At 35.8% G+C, this 18,188-nt stretch overlaps 2 protein-coding genes across 6 annotated transcripts in view; one reads left to right on the top strand and one right to left on the bottom strand.

Annotated features, from left to right (window-relative positions):
- Positions 1-4,574: 4,574 nt before the first annotated feature.
- On the bottom strand, positions 4,575-13,938 carry Higd1a (HIG1 hypoxia inducible domain family member 1A). Of its 3 annotated transcripts, XM_015489421.2 has the most exons (5): positions 13,812-13,891; positions 12,187-12,392; positions 8,927-9,045; positions 5,914-6,048; positions 4,575-4,736 (listed from the first exon to the last, which is right to left on the bottom strand). In XM_015489421.2, exons 3-5 carry the CDS (start codon positions 9,021-9,023, stop codon positions 4,687-4,689), a joined length of 282 nt encoding a protein of 93 aa, XP_015344907.1. In that variant the 5' UTR covers positions 9,024-9,045; positions 12,187-12,392; positions 13,812-13,891; the 3' UTR covers positions 4,575-4,686. The 3 variants fall into 3 exon arrangements, with proteins under 3 accessions (XP_015344907.1, XP_015344906.1, XP_015344908.1); XM_015489420.2 differs by lacking the exon at positions 12,187-12,392 and having other exon boundaries at positions 13,812-13,938; XM_015489422.2 differs by lacking the exons at positions 12,187-12,392; positions 13,812-13,891 and adding an exon at positions 13,261-13,407.
- Positions 13,939-14,061: 123 nt separating this feature from the next.
- Positions 14,062-18,188, top strand: part of Ackr2 (atypical chemokine receptor 2) — a 51,601-nt gene continuing 47,474 nt past the window's right edge. For all 3 annotated transcript variants that reach the window (XM_048794918.1, XM_048794916.1, XM_015489417.2), the window contains exon 1: positions 14,062-14,649. The gene's annotated coding sequence lies outside the window, so the exon portion shown is untranslated. The remainder of the gene's footprint in view (positions 14,650-18,188) is intronic.

Here is an 18,188-nt window from a genome sequence, read left to right as displayed (position 1 = left end):
CCAAGGGGGATAACCACATGCTGACCTCTATTCTAGACCCATCTATCACTGCTGAATTTAGAAGAAATTTGCCTCACTTTGTTATTGCTAAAAACAAATTCTTTCTTCTCTCCTTAGTGTTTAAGGGTTAAAAGTCTCTTTTTTTGGGGGGGGGGACTGCAAATAAAAAACTTAATTTCAGAACCTGAATCCATCATTTATACAGTCTCTCTTTATTTAAGAAGGAAACAGCTGCATGTACAGAGCTGGTTCTTCCCCTACACTGATCCCAGGTTAAAGCATTTACTGGGAAAATAGCAATCCAGTCAAGGCTGGCACACATTCAGTTTACCTTTTGAAATTTGAAGGGCTTTCAAACAGGAAAAGCATATAAAGTTATTGACAATCCCACTATTGGATAACTTTAGATCAGCATGGTTTTGGCCTAGTAGCTATGATGTAGCTAGGGCTATAGATTTACATGGGGATGAAATCTAAATTCAACTTCCTCAAACTATATGAGTAGCAGGCTCATCTGTGAGATAAGAGGCAAGACCTACATGAACCAATCCTCTCACGGTGGAGCTTGGACCACTCCAAAATTCTGGCTTTGTGTTAAGGAAAACTATACTTAGGGACTCAACCGTGAACTCAGGGACTCAACCGTGGACTCAAATTCCAACTCTAACCACTAGAGGTCGCTGTTGCTCAGAAATTAGAAATAGGTATAGTCATCTCTGGGTAACTTCAGCAGATAGGTCCCAGGACCCCTTGTGAATATCAATATTCTTGGATTGTCAAGGCTCTTATAAAAAATCGCATAGTATTTGCATGTAATTTATGTAAATACTCGAATAAGTTGTCTCTAATTATAATACATAACTCTCTCTCTCTCTCTCTCTCTCTATATATATATATATACACATAAACAGTTGTTAAATTGCTTTGTTTATTGACAAGAAAACAGAATCTGTACATGTTCAGTAAATACACATTTTTTTCCCTGAACATTTCTAATCCAAAGTTGAATTCATGGATGTAGAACTTGCAGATATGGAGGGTCAACTCTAACTTTTTTCTAGGGGTGGCAGGACTGTGAATGTAAAAAACCCAAAACCTTCTCTAAATAATTCAACAAAAATATACTGGATACACCCACGCTTCAACATCCAACATTAAGCCAAGAAATCTAATTTCAATGAAAATCAACATACCATCTCCTTAAAGTAGAATATTGCTTTCTTGAGGAGACCTCTTCCAACCCCAACCCTGGGATAAGTCCTTCAACCAGATGTCCGCATTGCATCCCGTACCTAGTAGTCATCATGTAATAACTTATTTAAACCAGCCTCCCCTCCTAGACTTTATATGTGGAGAGGGCAGGGCCCATTTCTCCTGTGCTGCTGCATTCCTATACCTAACCCAGTAATAATGGCAACAGCAACCACCAATTGGCAATCACATGCCATGTTGAGCCCTTTACACTTACTACTGCTATCTTGTCCTCATTTTATAGATGAGAAAACCATGGCTGTTTAGTTAGAAGTGGTGGAATCAGGATCCCATTCAATAAAACACAGTATCACAGCCACTTGAGCCACTTCCAAGAACTTCCACCCTATTCATCCAACTTATTTACCATTCCCTCCTTCAGGAAAGCACTCCCACTTATTTTCTCTTGATCATATAATGCTCATTATCATCTCAACACTTCACCTTTATTCTATCACAACCCTCTGCCATTTGTCTAGAAAAATGATTCTCAAGTTAATAATTAAACAAAATCAATAGGGTACCTATCTAGTAAAATGACAGTTTTCTGAAAACATAGAGAACATAGAAAGATAAACACCAAGACTAGTATAATTGAACATAGAAAGATCATCACCAAGACTAGTATAATTGAAGTTTTGAACTTACTAAAGAATTTGAGCAGACAAGCAAAAAAAGAAAATCCCTTATTTAGGGGAAATTTCACAAGACTTAGGCTTCTCTAAGTCAATATTTACAATATTCCCAAGAAAAATGTAAACTAAGAATTTTATATCTAAATTGTTTTTTACTGTGTAAAGGTTACAGATAAAAATATTCAAACATGCAAAAATTTAGAGGAATTTTTCCATATGTCTTTCTTGAGGAAACTATTAAAAAACTATCATTAATTTCTGCCAACCAAGAGATTACTGAGAATGTTTGTCTGTTTTCAATGTTTAAATTGTAGAACCAGAGAGAAAGAAGTGTGCAAATGGCAGAACAGAACGTAAACATTATATATTCCCACAATGTAGAAATGAAACAACTAATAAAACTCTCGAAGGTAAGGAGAAAGAAGGCATGGGATATAGAATAAGTTCTCTGGTCATGTAATCTCTAATGGTTGGCAATCAAGGCCTATCAGTTAAAAGCTGAACTGACACATCAAATAGAAGTATAAGCATATTTAAAACAGTACAAGAGAAAACTCTTAGGAAATATTGGCTAGTATTAGAGGTGGAGGGGAGACTACACTAGTTTTAAATATGGTTCGTATGGCTGCACAGGGATGTGTGCCTGTAATCACTGTGACCCAGGAGGCGAAGGCATGAGAGTTTTAAGTTTGAGGCCAGCCACCCTTGGCAATTTAGTGAGATCCTGTCTTAAAACAAAAAATAAAAAGAACTGGAGTTATTGCTCAGTGATAAAAATCCTTGGGTTCAATCCATAGCAGCAAAAACACTAAAAAAATAAAAGAAATTGCTCATATGAAATTATTAGTGGCTGCAAAGAATGTTACAACTGCCAGAACAAAAACTACCCACAAAGAAAGCATATCATATATTAAAATACCTTAAAATTCACCTAAATAGCAAAATATAATTAAAGTAAGGTACAAAAAAAGGGGGAGGACAAATTTCTGAAACTTATTCCCAAATTTGTTCCTTTATAAAAAGTTTATTTTTCACAAAACAATCGCTAAGATTGCCTACGAGCACCTTGTTATCTATCCAAAGCTGAAAAAAATAGTTTCTAATTAGAGCTCATAATGACCTATCAGCTAGACAGGACCACAGAAGTTCTCTAGTCTAAGCTCTCATTTCATGGGTAAGAAAAGACTAGAAAACTCTGATTTAGTCCAGGTAATTCCAGCATTAATCTTACATCGGCCAACATCTCAAGTACCTAAAACCAGTTGGTATCAACCATATTACTTATCATCCTGGGATTTTCTAAAAAAAAAAGTTCCAAAATAGTAGATTGTTACTCTTCTTACGGAAAAAGTCAATCCATCCAATCAAAAGACACACACGCACACACACAAATAACCATTTGCTCAGTTCTAGGGACAGCATAATATAGTGGAATACTGGCTGTTCAGCAAGGCTGCTCAGGTTCTAGTCCCACACTTAAAACCTTCTCTAGCTACGTGACCTTGGGCAAGTTGCTTCTGCTATCCTTGCCTCAGTCTTCTCAATGTGAAACAAGAATAATAGTTCCTACCTCTTAGGGTTGTTAGGAAGCTTTAGTGACACATATAAAAAGTTCTTAGAGCATGTGTGACACAGTAAATACGCAATATATATTATTTATTATTTCTACTTTATAGGTATTCTTAAATGGTGGTTCCTACAAAAAGCATAAAACATTGTTTTTTTTTGGAACCTAATTTTTGTGCTACTCTGAAGAATGAGTTATTTTTCCAAACAAACAGATACAAGACATTTGATGTGTTCGTTATTTTAATAACCACACATATACCATGTTATCACCATGGAATGTAAGTTCAGGTTAGACAAGGGAATTTTACAAGTATACTAAAACACGCTATAGTTTACCAAAGCTTGTGTATAATGTCTGACCAGACCAGCTTGCTCAAAACCAGCAATCACTTCCATTTTAGGTAATTTGTTTAACACTTGCAATTCATACAGAGAAAATAATTATACTGCACACATTAAAACCGTGTTCTTAATTTACCTTTGTATTAGCACTTAAAATACATATTTCTCTTTCAAGATAACATTTAAAAATTATTCTAATACAACAGCAAAAATATAATTCTGCAATTATAAAAGAGCTAAAGTGGAACCAATAATTAAATTATTATGTTTATAAGTGTGATTCTGAAATAAATACTACTTCTATGCAGTTCTGTTGTGAGCTTTCCAGGTATGGATTAAACACACACACACTCTCCCTCCCTTCCTCTCTCTCTCTCAGTTGTGGGAAGATTTGCAAGTTATATTTCATGCACGTTTGTGAAATGTGAAATAGTTCTTTAAGAGCCAACTAACACTAAAAAACTGAAGTTCTTAAACCAGTTCACAAGGCAGGTAGAAAAAAGTTAAATTAACTGGGTTAAGTAGGATTCCCACCCAACATTCAAAATATGTGTATGATATTCTGTAGTAAACTGGGAGTAATTCAGGCCTGGCCTTTTGTCTTCTTTAGAAGTAATTTCTGTCATAAGCATTTAAGAAGGTGAGTGTTGTAACACTATCCAGTATATGTTTCTTTTGTGTTAACTTGACTTCCCTGAATGATCCAGTCAATGAAGTCATTAATAATTTGATAACCAGGCAAATCAAGTGGGCAAGAAAAGAAGCCATTATTCAAAATACCGTGTTACAGCCTGAACCCACTCAAGGGATTTATTTTTTGACATAAACATATAACTTTAACATAACAAAAACAAGCACTTCCAACAAGACCAAGACAGCATCTCTTCTTCTAAGGTTTAGGTTTTGCCCAGAATTCCTTATACAGGGAATAGCCCATACCTAGAGAAAAAGAATCCTAGTTAAGTATTAAAATATTCTCTTCAATAGTAAGAAAATACAAAACATTCACAAAATAGCTAAAAATAGTACCCTTGCTAGTACAGAATATTTACAAGAGGAATAAGATCCTATTTTCCTAAACAATTTAAATTTCTAAAACTCTTTTTATATATAATTTCTCAAGGCTAGTATGAATATATCACAATGTTACAATATTTGTTTTAAAGATCAACGAATATTGATCTAGCATTTTTAAAAGGAGTCACAATGTTGCCATAACACCAGATAGTCAATAAATTATAGCCAGGCATAGTGGCCCACACCTGTAATCCCAGTGGCTTGGGAGGCTGAGGCAGGAGGATTATGAGTTCAAAGACACACTCAGCAAAAGCAAGGCACTCAGTGACATCCTGTCTCTCAATAAAAATACAAAATAGGGCTAGGGATATGGCTCAGTGGTTAAGTGCCCATGAGTTCAATCCTCAGTAGCCTCCCTGCCAGAAAAAAAATTATAATGCCAACCAAAGCATATATATAAAAACATTTTAAAGGGCTGGGGTTGGGGCTGGGGATGTGGCTCAAGCGGTAGCACGCTCGCCTGGCATGCGTGCGGCCCGGGTTCGATCCTCAGCACCACATACAAAGATGTTGTGTCCGCCGAGAACTAAAAAATAAATATTAAAAATTTCTCTCTCAAAAAAAAAAAAAGGGCTGGGGTTGTGGCTCAGCGGTAGAGCGTTCACCTAGCACATGCGAGGCCCTGGGTTCAATCCTCAGCACCACATAAAAATAAACAAATAAAGGTATAAAAAATTTAAAAAAAAACCATTTAAAAAATCTTTTTCATCTTTAAAAACTCAGTAAAATAGCAATCAGGTCTTTCTCAGAAAACTGATGTTACTACCAACCCTATTTGCATGTCTAGATTCTTCAATGAAATTATAAATTCAGTGATAGACTTTAAAACCTAAATCTTTCTTTAAAACCTTAATAGGATATATCATAGACAGTAAAACTGTATCACACTTTAATTATTTTTATTAATTCAATTTTTAGGTGAAAATGACTTGTATTTTCAAACTGCTTCAAGGTCTGCTAAAAGTTCCTCTCTTGTTTTGTTTTTAGAGAAATACATTAATGGGAAACCACCAATTTGAAATTTCCTTTAGAAACCTACCCAGAGTCATCGCTCCTACAACAAAGCCTTGGGCTGCCACACGCATGTGAATCAGGTGAATGGACATTTTAGTATTTCCCCTGTTCTTTAATTTGTATAATCCATATGCAACAATTGCTGCAAAACCTGCCATTCCTGTAAAACAAATAGTTGTAAATATGTTAGATGCATAGAGGAAGGGGACCAAGAGGATTTTAACATTAATCAATGTCTTTTCTATTATTTCTATAAGATAATTTATCAGATCATTAATTAGCTGAACACAAATAACAGTTTAAAAAAAATTTCCCCCTAGAACCCAAAAATCTATAATTGATAGCAAACATTAGCAAATTCAGAAAGTCAGGGTTATTTTTTTATAATGTGGTTTGTGGAGCCACTAAATAAAGTCCTTTTAAAGGTGTATCAGGGAATAATAGGAATTAAGCTAATGATTATTAAAACACAACAAATATGCTCAATGTCTTGTATGTTATGGAATGAGTTTATAACTCTTCCTTCCTGTCCTACTGTTCTTCCTAAAGGCAATAACTTAATATCACAGAGACAATCTATACTTTACCAGCACTGAGAGATCTTGCCTATATACTTCAAAATCTGAGATACTATACTGGAAAGTATAGCACTGCATAGACAAAGCAATAGAGCAATACTAAGAGTTTGAACTAAATGGATAATGACCCTAACATTCTATGCAAGGCCAAGCTCTCAATCATTTAGAAGACAAAAAACATTCAGGAATGACATGATCTTGGATGTTTTCAAAGTGTAATCACCCATGTACTTATATAAAACCTTGAGGAAATAAAAAAAAAACAGTTCAAGAAATTAATAAGTGAGAAAGAAATAAACAGAGTGTGAGATATGGTGGAAAGCAATAGAGTTAGTAAATCCTATGAAAAATACCTGGGTGTGATGGAGGAAATTAATAGTAAAAATTAATAATCTGAAATTAAAGTTATAATTATTATAACAAAAAATATGTGTGTTGAAAGTCTTGAGTTAGGGAATGATTTACGTTCCTTTTTACTTTTGAAGTAAGTGAAAAAATACACCCCAATTAAAATTGTAAAACTAACTACCAGTAGTATAGGAATAGCTGAACTTCCAAATCATTAAAAAAATAAATAAATAAAAGAACAAACGAAACAATAAGCACAACAAACAGAAAATAAAGTATATAGTAGAAACAAAACTAAGAGAACTTATTACAATAATATCAACATAGGTTAATGTCCTCTTCTAGGTTAAAAAAACAAAACCTGGACATATTCTTCCAGGAGACATAACTAATTTACACTAAAGAGTTAAAAATAAAAGAATTTGCCTAGATAAGACTAGGCAATGCAAACAAAAAGAAAGCAGGGGTGTCAATACTAATATCAAAGTAGAATTCTAGGTTAAAAAGCACTGATTATGTAATACACGCAGGCATTTTATAATAAAAGGTTAGTTTATAATAGTCATAGACTTTAAATAATCTAATCAACATAGCAACAAAATAAATGAAGCAAAAAATTGTTAGCAACATAAGGCATATCATACTTGAAGATGACAAAAATGGGAAAAATAATGTTTCTTTTAGAAAATGACCAAATTAAATGGTGTCATTATAACTTTACTAAATTATAATATTTTAAAATAAATAAAATTCAATATTTTAATTTAAAACATAGAGATCACCTATTCTTTCAAATGTCTATGAAGCTTTGGCAAAATGAGAACATGTATTAGGCTACAAAGAAACTTTCAAATTCCAGAAAGGCTGTATTCCAAGATTGTAAACACAAAATCAAAATTTAGCTATCAAAATAGCCATATATACACACCACTAACCACTGAGAAGTTAAGTACTTCTACTTGAGTGTGGAGGTTAAAATAAAACCTGAGAGATTAGGAAATTCAAGCAATTACATTAGCACTGAAAAGGATCAAGAGTACAAGCTCTAGGAAGACTAACCAAAGACAAAGAAAATCAAAAGACACCATTAGAAATGACAAAGGATTTAAGAAGAATGGAGATCTTAGAATGTGGTACATTTATCAATTTCCATTCAAACCTTTTGTGTCCTTAAATACAATTTTGTAGTTTTAATTTCTCTAGGTAAGCCTTAAATATTCCTAGATATTTTGTGAGGCATTCATGAAATTGATTTCAGTTGTTCTTCACTTATTTTCTTAGATTTCCTATACAGATAGTTATACATATAAAACTATATGTAACTATCTGTATAGGAAAAATACACACACACACACCCCACTTCCTAAAGTATGTACAGCTTTTTTCATGTACTTATACAACTTCAAACAACAATAATAGTGTTCACATATATTCCTGTCTTATTTCTGACTTTAAAGGGTATGTTTTTAATGTTTCAACTCTAAAAGTATAATTTGTATTTCTTTTTGATTTCTGGAATAAACTTGATTCTAATACACCGATTTTAAGATTTCAATTGAGATGATCACGTAGTTTTGTATTTTATGTCTTCCAAGGGACTGCATGCCTATGTGACTCACCCCCAGTAAAACCTGAACACCAAGGCTTGGTAAACTCCCCTGGATGGCAGTACTTTGCATATGTTGCCACATGTCATTGCCAGAAGAATTAAATGTCACTGTGTGACTCCACTGGGAGGGGATACCTGGAACATTATGCTTGGTTTCTCCTGGACTTTATCTCACATGCCTTTGTTGACTTTAACCTATAACCTTCTGCTATAATAAACCATAACCATGACTCTAATGCTTTTTTGAATCTTTTGAGTCTTGCTAAGTCATTGAGCCTGAAGGTAGACTTGGGATTCCTCAACTCCTCACTGATATATGAGTCAATAAGATAAGATGTCTGAATACACACAGAAGAATTTTGTATTCAGCATATTTCGATAACATAATAAAAAATACTTGAAAATAAATTATTTTAGGATGTGCTCAATGAATAAGCTTATCATGCTTTCATTGTTTTAAGCTTATAGCAGACTGAGTATTAGAATATCGAAGTCCAACTTACCAATAGGCACAAATGGTGCTTCTTTAGCTTTTCGGATAAATTTAGATCCCTGATCTTCATCATATGAAGAAAGAGAAACATCTGTGTTGGTTGACATAGTAATTGCTTGAAGAAACTTCCTGAAAGAGAATTTCTATGAGGTTCTATAAAAGCATCTAGAACACTATTCAATACCTGAATGAATGTAAATATTCCTAATTTCCATGAGTAACCTGATATGTGTTATTCATGAACTTTGAAAAATATTTTTAGAAATTACTATTTTAAATCTATAGCCATCTTTAGAGTTGTATATATTTGTTACTCCATAATTTTACCTTTTCTCCCAAACAACCAATTTCTTTTAAATGTCATCATACTATTAAAAACAGTACTCAAAACAAAGTGATAATTCCTACTGACTCTTCAATATCATGTTGGAAATTCTATTAAGCACTTTAAAGTATAGTTAAACACAGTTTTAATTGCCCTCAACTGCTGATTTGGTAACTCCAACATGCCACCTTTGAATATTTCCACTGTATTACACTAATCTCTGCTATTGATGGTGGGATTTTTTTAAGATTATTTCAAATAGCCAAATTTTCTACCTAGTTTATTATTTATTCCTTTTAGAGACAAAGACTTATTTTAAATAATGTTGCTAGAAATGGCTCCTTTTAAAACTACTTTTTTCTTATATTGTTCCTTTAATGGTACCCAAAAAAGCAAGTGACCAGCCTGACACTTATCTGAACTGCCCATAAACTTTACCCTACAGATAAAATAAAGAAGTCAGACACAATACATAAGTGCACTGACCATATCCCATTATCCATATAAAATCCTACCTTCACTTCTGAATTTCTCATGTGCATCACACTCCCTTCAATAAGAGAAGCCCTCATCAACAATTTGCTATTCAAACAGGATAAATGGCAGTAAGGGCCCTCAAGAAAATGCAATTCTAAAGGGGGTGGTATTTTTAGTATTTCTTTAAATTAATTTTTTTGTTCTAATTTGTTATATACAACAGCAGAATGCATTTCAATTCATAGTACATCAAGGGCATGTTTAGTTTGAGAATTGAATTCATCCCTCAAAGCCCCACTCCATTGAGAGGAACCATCTAACAAAGAAGAAAACTTTACAGGGGAAAATTCAAATTAGACTTTTTTTTTTTTGGTATTCCATTATTTCAAAAGTGAATAAACTCTTATTAAATTTTATTATATACAAGGCTTAATAAGGTCCAGGTCCAGAATGCTTGGTATATTTAAAGAGATAAATATAAATACTAAAGGAACTAATGGTTCAAAAACTAAGTACTATTTAAAAAGAAAAGTGAAAATGTGATTAATTGCCAATAATGTAAGAGACAAAACTGAATTTCAAAGGAGTGATGTCTAAAGAAGGCTTGAGAAGTTTCATAAAGAAGACATGAGATTTGATTTGAAGAACTAAACAGAGGAATTTAACACTGAGTTTATTTTAGGCTGGGATGTTTATTAGCTGCCTTCATACCTATTCATAAACTTCTCAAATATATAACTGTGTGTATCATAAATCCTCTTTCCACCTTTTTTTCTCAATGCCACATTGTAATGACATTAAATCTCTTAGATTTTCTCTATACTTCTGGCCTTTGCAAAAGCTGATTCCTTTTCCTATGACAGTTTTCTTCTCTCTCCCCACTTTTCATCTCCTTCGGAAACTTTCTTAGCTAACCCCTATTTTTTCAGGTTTACATCCTTACTAGTTTCCTCTGGAAAGTCCTCTTTGATCCTTTAAGTCTACAATATGTACTTTGGTTATGCAATCCTATACTTTCTGTATCTATCTCCATGATTTACTGCAACGACCTGCACAGAATAAGTACACCACAAAATGTTTGTTGATTAAAAGTTATGCTTCTCAACAATTAAAAATAAGTTATATGTATTTGTAGAGTTAATCAGTCAGTATGAAAAAACCAAACTGTATATACTTCAGTGATAATTTCTTTTTTCTTTAAATTTTTTATCTTTATTTTATTTATTTTTATATTTATCTTTATTTACTTTACTTTTATTTATTTTTATAATAATCAAACCCAGGGCCTCGTGTGTAGGAGACTAGTGCTCTACCACTGAGCCACAGCCACAGCCTCATTAATTTATTTTATTATTCATATATATCTATGAAAAAAATAAATGATGAGCTAAGGTCTTGGTTTCTTGCAGCCTCAAGAGACAAAACCATTACAGACCACAATACATTTTCTTTGGCAGATACGTTTTCCTCCTTTGCCTTAATTATTCCCAATCTAAAATATCACTTGACTATTGACTTTAAAATTTAGAAAGTTGGTGGGTTTTCCTCTAATTATTTCACATGTGGATGACTATAATCATCCACAGATCCATTAAGCAAAAAGGTTTTCTCCTTTCAGGAAGGGGGGAGATAACTCTCTCTTTACTGTATATACAAAGAAGAATAGACGAAGTCTGTCATTTTCCATTCCTTATCTATGATACAGACTCTGAAATTTGTATGAGTAGTATATTTGATTTAGCTTTCTGAGAGAAGCTTTGCAGTAAGAATCAGGGTATAGGGCTGGGCACAGTAGTACACACCTGTAATCTCAGTGACTCTGGAGAAGGAAGAAGGATTTCAAGTTCGAGGTCAACCTCAACCATTTAGTGAGACCCTCCCCCCACCAAAAAATAAATAAATAAAAGGACTGGGGATATAACTCAGCTGTAGAGCCCCTCTATGTTCAATCCCCAGGACAGGGGGGTGGGGGTGGGGAATTAGGGTGTGGAAAACCTTGTGGTTATTATTTGCTTTAAAACACTAATGATTAGGAGCTGTGGCTGTGGCTCAGTGGTAGAGCACTCGCTTGGCACATGTGAGACACTGGGTTCGATCCTCAGCACCACATAAAAAATAAATTAAAGGTAAATAATGATTATCTGTCTCTGATCCGGAACACATCATGTACACATTTCAAGATAAAAGTCAGTAAAGATGAATATTAAAAATCTAACACATATCACAGAGTTGTTGTTCTAAATTCAAATTATAACTCTATATTATTTTTATAAATGATATAATTCTAATGTAGTCTATATATTCTATATAACTAAAATACTTTCTGAATATAAATTTTTGATAATTGTCTTAATGCCACCTAGAGTTTCCCAAGTATTCATGATTTATAGCTACTAAAATTGAAAATGTCATTCTTAAAGTTTCAAAGTCAATAACCACAAATCATATAATTTGAAAGCAACACGCACCAGATGATTATCAATACCCTTATTTTATAGGTGGGAAAAGGGTCCTGAAGGATTATATGAATTGCTCAAAACCAGGAATACATCTCAGGGAGAATAGAATCAGAATAGTAGGATTAGATCCAGCTCTCCTGATAGAGTCCAGGGTTCTTTTGGATTGATAAGAGATTACTAAACCATCATTCTATTGATGCTGGTACAAATTTAATCTGAAAAAATAAAAGTACATTCTTTAATTAAAACCCACAACACTCTCTTTGAATTGTAAAAAATTGTTTAAGGCATGTCTACATTAAATAGTCTTATTCCCTCAATGATTTTAACTAATCCAACAATTTTTATTTCTTTGATTTTCAATCGTCTTTTTCACTAATTTTTCTTTAGTATCTCATTCACCCACAGTGATTACTCCAGATCTGCCAGAAAGTTGAACAGAGACAAAAAGAGGAAATGATAACAAGATATTCAGTTTGTAGAACACCAATTATTCTGTAAGCTTACTACTACTAGAAGAGGTGAAAGGGAAAATGAGCTGCCTAGCATAGGGTGATGTAAAGGATCTGGTCAGAGTAACTATGATCTAATACAATGTGTCAAACTTTGATTCTGCATCAATCACCTGTCAGCTTGTTTAAAATGGCTGCCAAAGCCCCAGCCTGGAAATTCTGATTCAGATGATTTGGGACAGGACCCAACGAATCTGTATTTAAAGAGGCCCCCTTAAATGATTCTGGTGCACAAAAAAGTATGAGAGTATCTGCTATACAGGACTCCGAATTCGTGTTGTGCTGAACTACTTCAATTTTCATAACTTTGCCACCAAACCGGTCACACTGAAAAGTGCCTTGGTACTTTCTGAAGCATAGATTCCTTTGGTGGGTATTACCCAGAAGAAGGAAAGAGCTCCTTCCAACCAAGAATAAAAGCGAAAGACGAATAATACTGCTAAATCATTTTGGCTTCTCACAGTTTTGAACTCACGCTACGCATTTGTAACCTCCAACTGGCAGGTTTACTTGTCAGAAAGAAATTTTAATGCTGCTACAGATGGTTTATACCAGCCTTAGGCCTTCTCACCTTCACTGGGTAGGACAGGGTCGCAAAGGATGGAAGGAAACACCGGACTGGGGATCAGGGAAGATCTAGGTTGGAAGATCCTCTGGTTCCACGCCCTTTCCTCAACCTTTCACCCTCTTGTCCTCTCTCTTCCCGTGACCTTGTCAGGGCTCCAAGGCCGGAGCGCTCACGCTCACTATCCCTCCTCAGCCCCGGATCCCAACACGGTTCCGAGCTCAGGGCGTGCTCGGGCTCCTCCTCCCCACAACCGGCCCCAGTAGCATCCCCTCCCCAGGGCCCCAGGGTCTCACACTTCTCTTGCTTCAAACCTCTCTGCCTCCGCATCCGCTCGCCGAAAGGACCCGGCCTTGTCTACCGACCCTTCCTTCCCACGATCCGCGAGACCCGAGGCCGCCAGCTACACGTTCCTCCCTTGCCCCGGCCATCGCTCCCCTTCAGCCACTGGCCCCAAACCTCCCAAGATCCTTTAGATCCAGCCCAGCGCTGCCCGCTTTTTCTGGGGCCGCCGTCGGGTTTGCCGACTCATAATGCCCGCCTCACGACCCTCTTACCGAAAGCGACAAAACCCTTCACCACCGGACCCGCTTGTGTACCCAGTCCGCGCGCCCCGTCCGCGCGGCTACTCCAACTCCAGCCCACAGCCCATCCCAGCCAATCAGAAACTGGCAACCGGTCGCGGGGAGGGTCGTGTCCCCGCGTTGCGTGCGTGTGTGCACGGTGCGTGAGGCTACCGGAGCGGATCCCGGATTGGCTGGGACGTCGCAGGCGGGTGGGGCTCACGTCCCTGGCTCTTGCGCCTAGTGCGTGTTAGACGTGAGGCCTCACAGTTGAGAGTTGGTACTGGGTTGTTCCCTGGTTGCTGGAACCGGTTCTGAGGCTCCTCAGATTTCCTCTCTCTTTTCCCTTCCGGGAGCGGGAGCGAACTTCGCTCTAGGCCTGGTTCTGAACCCGGCCTCTTGCGGAACGCCGCAGGCACGGAAGGGCGGGCGGTGAGCGCGTGGGTCGCAGCTTCTCGGGAGGCGGCGAGTGTGACGGGAGCTCGCGCCGGTCCTGGGGTGGCGGGGCTGCTAAGCTTACTATCCATTCCGCGCCCCGGCGATTATCCGCTCTGAACGTGTGCAGTCTGGTCTCTTTGGAGTCCCTTGAAGTTCACACTCCAGTGGAGCAGTGGCCGCTAGAGTAGCGACTTCATACAGGGGTGGGGAACTTTAAAGAAAAGTCAGAGGCCTGTGGCTGCCAGTTTCTGGGAATAGGACTCCTTGTTTGTTAATAGGACAGATAATCAGTGAATATTGACGAACTGATGGAAAACGTTGTCGATTGCATTGCGGAGGTATCTGAGTAAATTGAAATTTAACAAGGCTGACTGCTAAGTGCTGTAGCATACAGGTAGGTACTAAAATGCCATGGGCTGAGGATTTTGAAAATCATTTGAGTTAAGCCTTGTTGGAAACAGTTCATGCTATGTATGATAAATTAAAAATTCCATACTTTGATTTTTGTGGTAGCTTTCACTACCCAAAGGGGCATATTTTTTTTTGATCCTGGTATTTCCTTGTACACTATTTGTGTTCAGTAGGAACCCAGTAAAGGTAAATGAAGTAAGACGAAACTGCTGCAACAACTGGAGAACTTTAAAGATAAACTCGGGAACTCATTTAGGATTATTAAAATTAAAGCACCCCACAGACTAATACGAAGGTAAACCAAAAGTCATTAAGTCCTTTGATTCTGGAAATACAAAATCTGACAACCACAAAGACCAAAGATTAGTCATTCCTGAAGGGGATTCATACACTTTACTGCTAGGTAACTTGCTTAGTTCCAGAGAATGAGATAAGGGGTCAGGCAAATCTGAGTGGAAGTCCCAGATTGGCAACACGTTAGCTATGATCTTGAGTTTAACTTCTCAAAATGTCATTTTTTTCACTTTTAAAATGGGTAACAGTTGTGATGGTTAATGAGAAAACACATGTAGAGTGTTAGCTATTGTGTGAAAAGCAGACCTTGCCCACTAGGAATTTATGTGGTAAGTATATGCACCTGTAAAGCCAATTACTGTTAGACATGATGTTGGGTATAAAGTCATATAGCTACTAAGTAACAGAGTTCCAGGATGGTAAACTAGGAATTTTGTTTCCACAGCAGGTCATTTTTTAGAAGTAGAAGTTTTATACCTACTGAACTCATTACTCTAAACATTATATATAATATTATTTAGAGTTTAGATAATTCTGGGATGACCAAGCCACTTAGGTAATTTAAGTAGAGTTAGGTAATGCACTTCCTTTGCAGCTGTGACTATGTGGAAGATACACACTTATGTCCTCAAATCTTTCTCTTGAGACTATTATGCATTATTTGACATAATTTTCATTGATCTGACCCAACTTGAAGTGATATTAAATTTGAAGGAGAATAAAAGATTCATCTTTTGACAAAAGTATAACAGCCCTGTCAGTTTGGGTTAAGGGAGAAAGTATGAACTGAGTCAGGAGAGGATGTCATAGAACATTAAAAACAGCACTGACAGATATTTTCTCAATTTCAAAACAATGCATCATTTAAAATCATTTTTATTGGGATTAGTCACATAAATGGTATAACTTTCAGTCCAGTCTATTAGTATTTGATTGAAATATGAATCAAGTAAAATGTAATCAGTTTTTGGATGAAATTGTTTAAAAAGTTGGGTGAGTAAGTAAACAGGCCTCATTTCCTTTTTTTTTTTTTTTTTTAAACAAATCACAGATATATCATTGCCCTTTCCTATACCCCAGATTTGTTCAGTGCCTAACAGCCCTTGTCTAGCTAGGGGTGTTACAATAGGACCACATTTGTTGTGGCAGGCCCTTAAGGAAATTATTGGGATGGATACAGTTTTTCTTCAGGTAATCATACCTTCATATTAGTACTTTTTCAAGAGAGATAAAGTGTAAATGTTTATGAAAGATTTTAAACAACACATTTCTAAATTTTTTTGAAGATTTAGACTTGTGTTATTAAAGGGACCTTAAAAATCATCTAGTTCACTTTTTATGCAAATAGAGATTTTGAGAATTTAAGTGAATGATTTAAATGACACAGGCAGAACCTAAATAAATGAGCCTTCCTGAGAACCAGCCCCAGGTCATGGGGTCAGACCATTTAGTATTGTAATGTTGTAATGCAGAGTAAAATGAGAAATCTTTTTTTTTTTTTTTTCCAGAGAGTGAGAGAGAGAATTTTTAAAAAATATTTATTTTTTAGTTTTCGGTGGACAAAACATCTTTATTTTATTTTTATGTGGTGCTGAAGATCGAACCCAGAGCCCCACGCATGCCAGGCAAGCGCGCTACCGCTTGAGCCACATCCCCAGCTCCAAAAGAACTCGTACACCTTTAATGAAAGTTTTTAACCTTTTGATTTACATCCTTGGATGTGATAAAGTGATAGATTTAAACAGTTATGTAATGTGAACAATGCTATTAATGTTGGTCTTGATTGAAATGAGCTCTATTTTAACATCAGGGCCATCAGAAAAAATAAGATAATTTTCAAATCAAAATTTGTCACAAGAGCTGTAGTATGGCCTTGTTTTGATTTTGATTTTTTTTTGTTTTGTTACCCAGGATTGAACCCAGGAGCATTTAACCCACTGAGCCACATCCCCAGCCCATTTTTAATTTTATTTAGAGACAGGGCCTCACTTAGTTGCTTAGGGCCTAGCTAAATTGCTGAAGTTGGTTTTGAACTCGTGATCCTCCTGACTCAGTCTTCCATGTCAATGGAATTACAGATGTGGGTGGGCCACTGTGCCTAGGGATTTTAATGTATTTTTAAGTAAGTCTGTTACAGTGGATAATATTAAATTGTTTTAGTTTGCCCTCCATCGTCTGTATACAAATTCAAGAATTTGTAACTCTAGTACACTGTGCCTTTATTCTTTTATGTACTGTTTAAATACTTCACTGTTTCAGAATACGAAAACGCAAAACTAGCTTATTTGTTAGGAAGTTGTATATTTTCTGATCTCTGGCAAGGAACAGAACATGGAATTTATTCCATAGTGAGATGTTTTTAAGTTTTACATCAATGACCTCAGTCTCATCCTGAGAAACTTTAATTCTTGCAAATTAGAACATATTACAAGCTTAATGTAATAATAAGGGACTTCTGTTTGTGCCAGTTTACTTGCGGTTTTGTTGCCAATTTGTGTGAGAAATTATTTTTCTGTTTAGTAGGTAGATACCCCCAATTTTTTATAAATGTTGATAAATATCTGAAACAGATGCGGGGGGTGACATGCTGGGAAGCATTTTACCACTGAGCTACATTCCCATACCAGAAGACTTTTTAAATGGAAATTGTTCTTCTACACTTTATTCCATATCATGTTGTAAGAAAACAATAGCAAATTTACATTTTTTATAATGTTGACATTATAATTGTTAACAAATGTGTAAGATTATTATTTCATTCTCTTTACTGTGTGTCATTTTGAAATCTAATTGATGCAGAAGACTTTAAAAATGATCTGGGTTCTAAAGTATCAAATCAACTCACCTGTAGTTTATAGAATAAAGAAAAGCAGTGCAAGAATGTCTGCCAGCCTTGCTCTTGTCCCCTCTTCATAGAAACTTTCTGTAACTTCTTATGCTCCAAGTAGCTGTCTAGACATCATCATATCAACCGCAAGAGAAATGGGCTTCTAAACTCAGATGTCTGTTTAAGCTAAGGCCCAACGTAAAGGGCATTGACCTATTCTTGTCATCCTTTTAAAATACTGTGCTGTCTTTGTTGAACTTTGTTTAAAACAAATGTTAAATCTTTTGAGATGATTGGTAATATCTACAGGTATTTTTAAACCAGAGTTGGGAGTCACCATCAGCAATTATTGAACATTATTGTGCTGGGTACTGCACTGGACTCAACCTGCTTTGAAATAA

This window comes from Marmota marmota, unplaced genomic scaffold (assembly GCF_001458135.2).
Source record: "Marmota marmota marmota unplaced genomic scaffold, marMar, whole genome shotgun sequence".
Taxonomy (NCBI): Eukaryota; Metazoa; Chordata; class Mammalia; order Rodentia; family Sciuridae; genus Marmota; species Marmota marmota.
The sequence above is the reverse complement of the archived record's forward strand: the minus strand, read 5'-3'. Positions and strand labels throughout refer to the sequence as shown.

Excerpts from the sequence above, each read along its gene's own strand:
- Higd1a (XM_015489420.2), bottom strand. The coding sequence starts at position 9,023 with ATGTCAACCAACACAGATGTTTCTCTTTCTTCATATGATGAAGATCAG. Across the intron at positions 6,049-8,926 it reads AGCACCATTTGTGCCTATTG|GAATGGCAGGTTTTGCAGCA; the intron begins GTAAGTTGGACT and ends TTTGTTTTACAG. Across the intron at positions 4,737-5,913 it reads TGTAGGAGCGATGACTCTGG|GTATGGGCTATTCCCTGTAT; the intron begins GTAGGTTTCTAA and ends CTTTTTCTCTAG.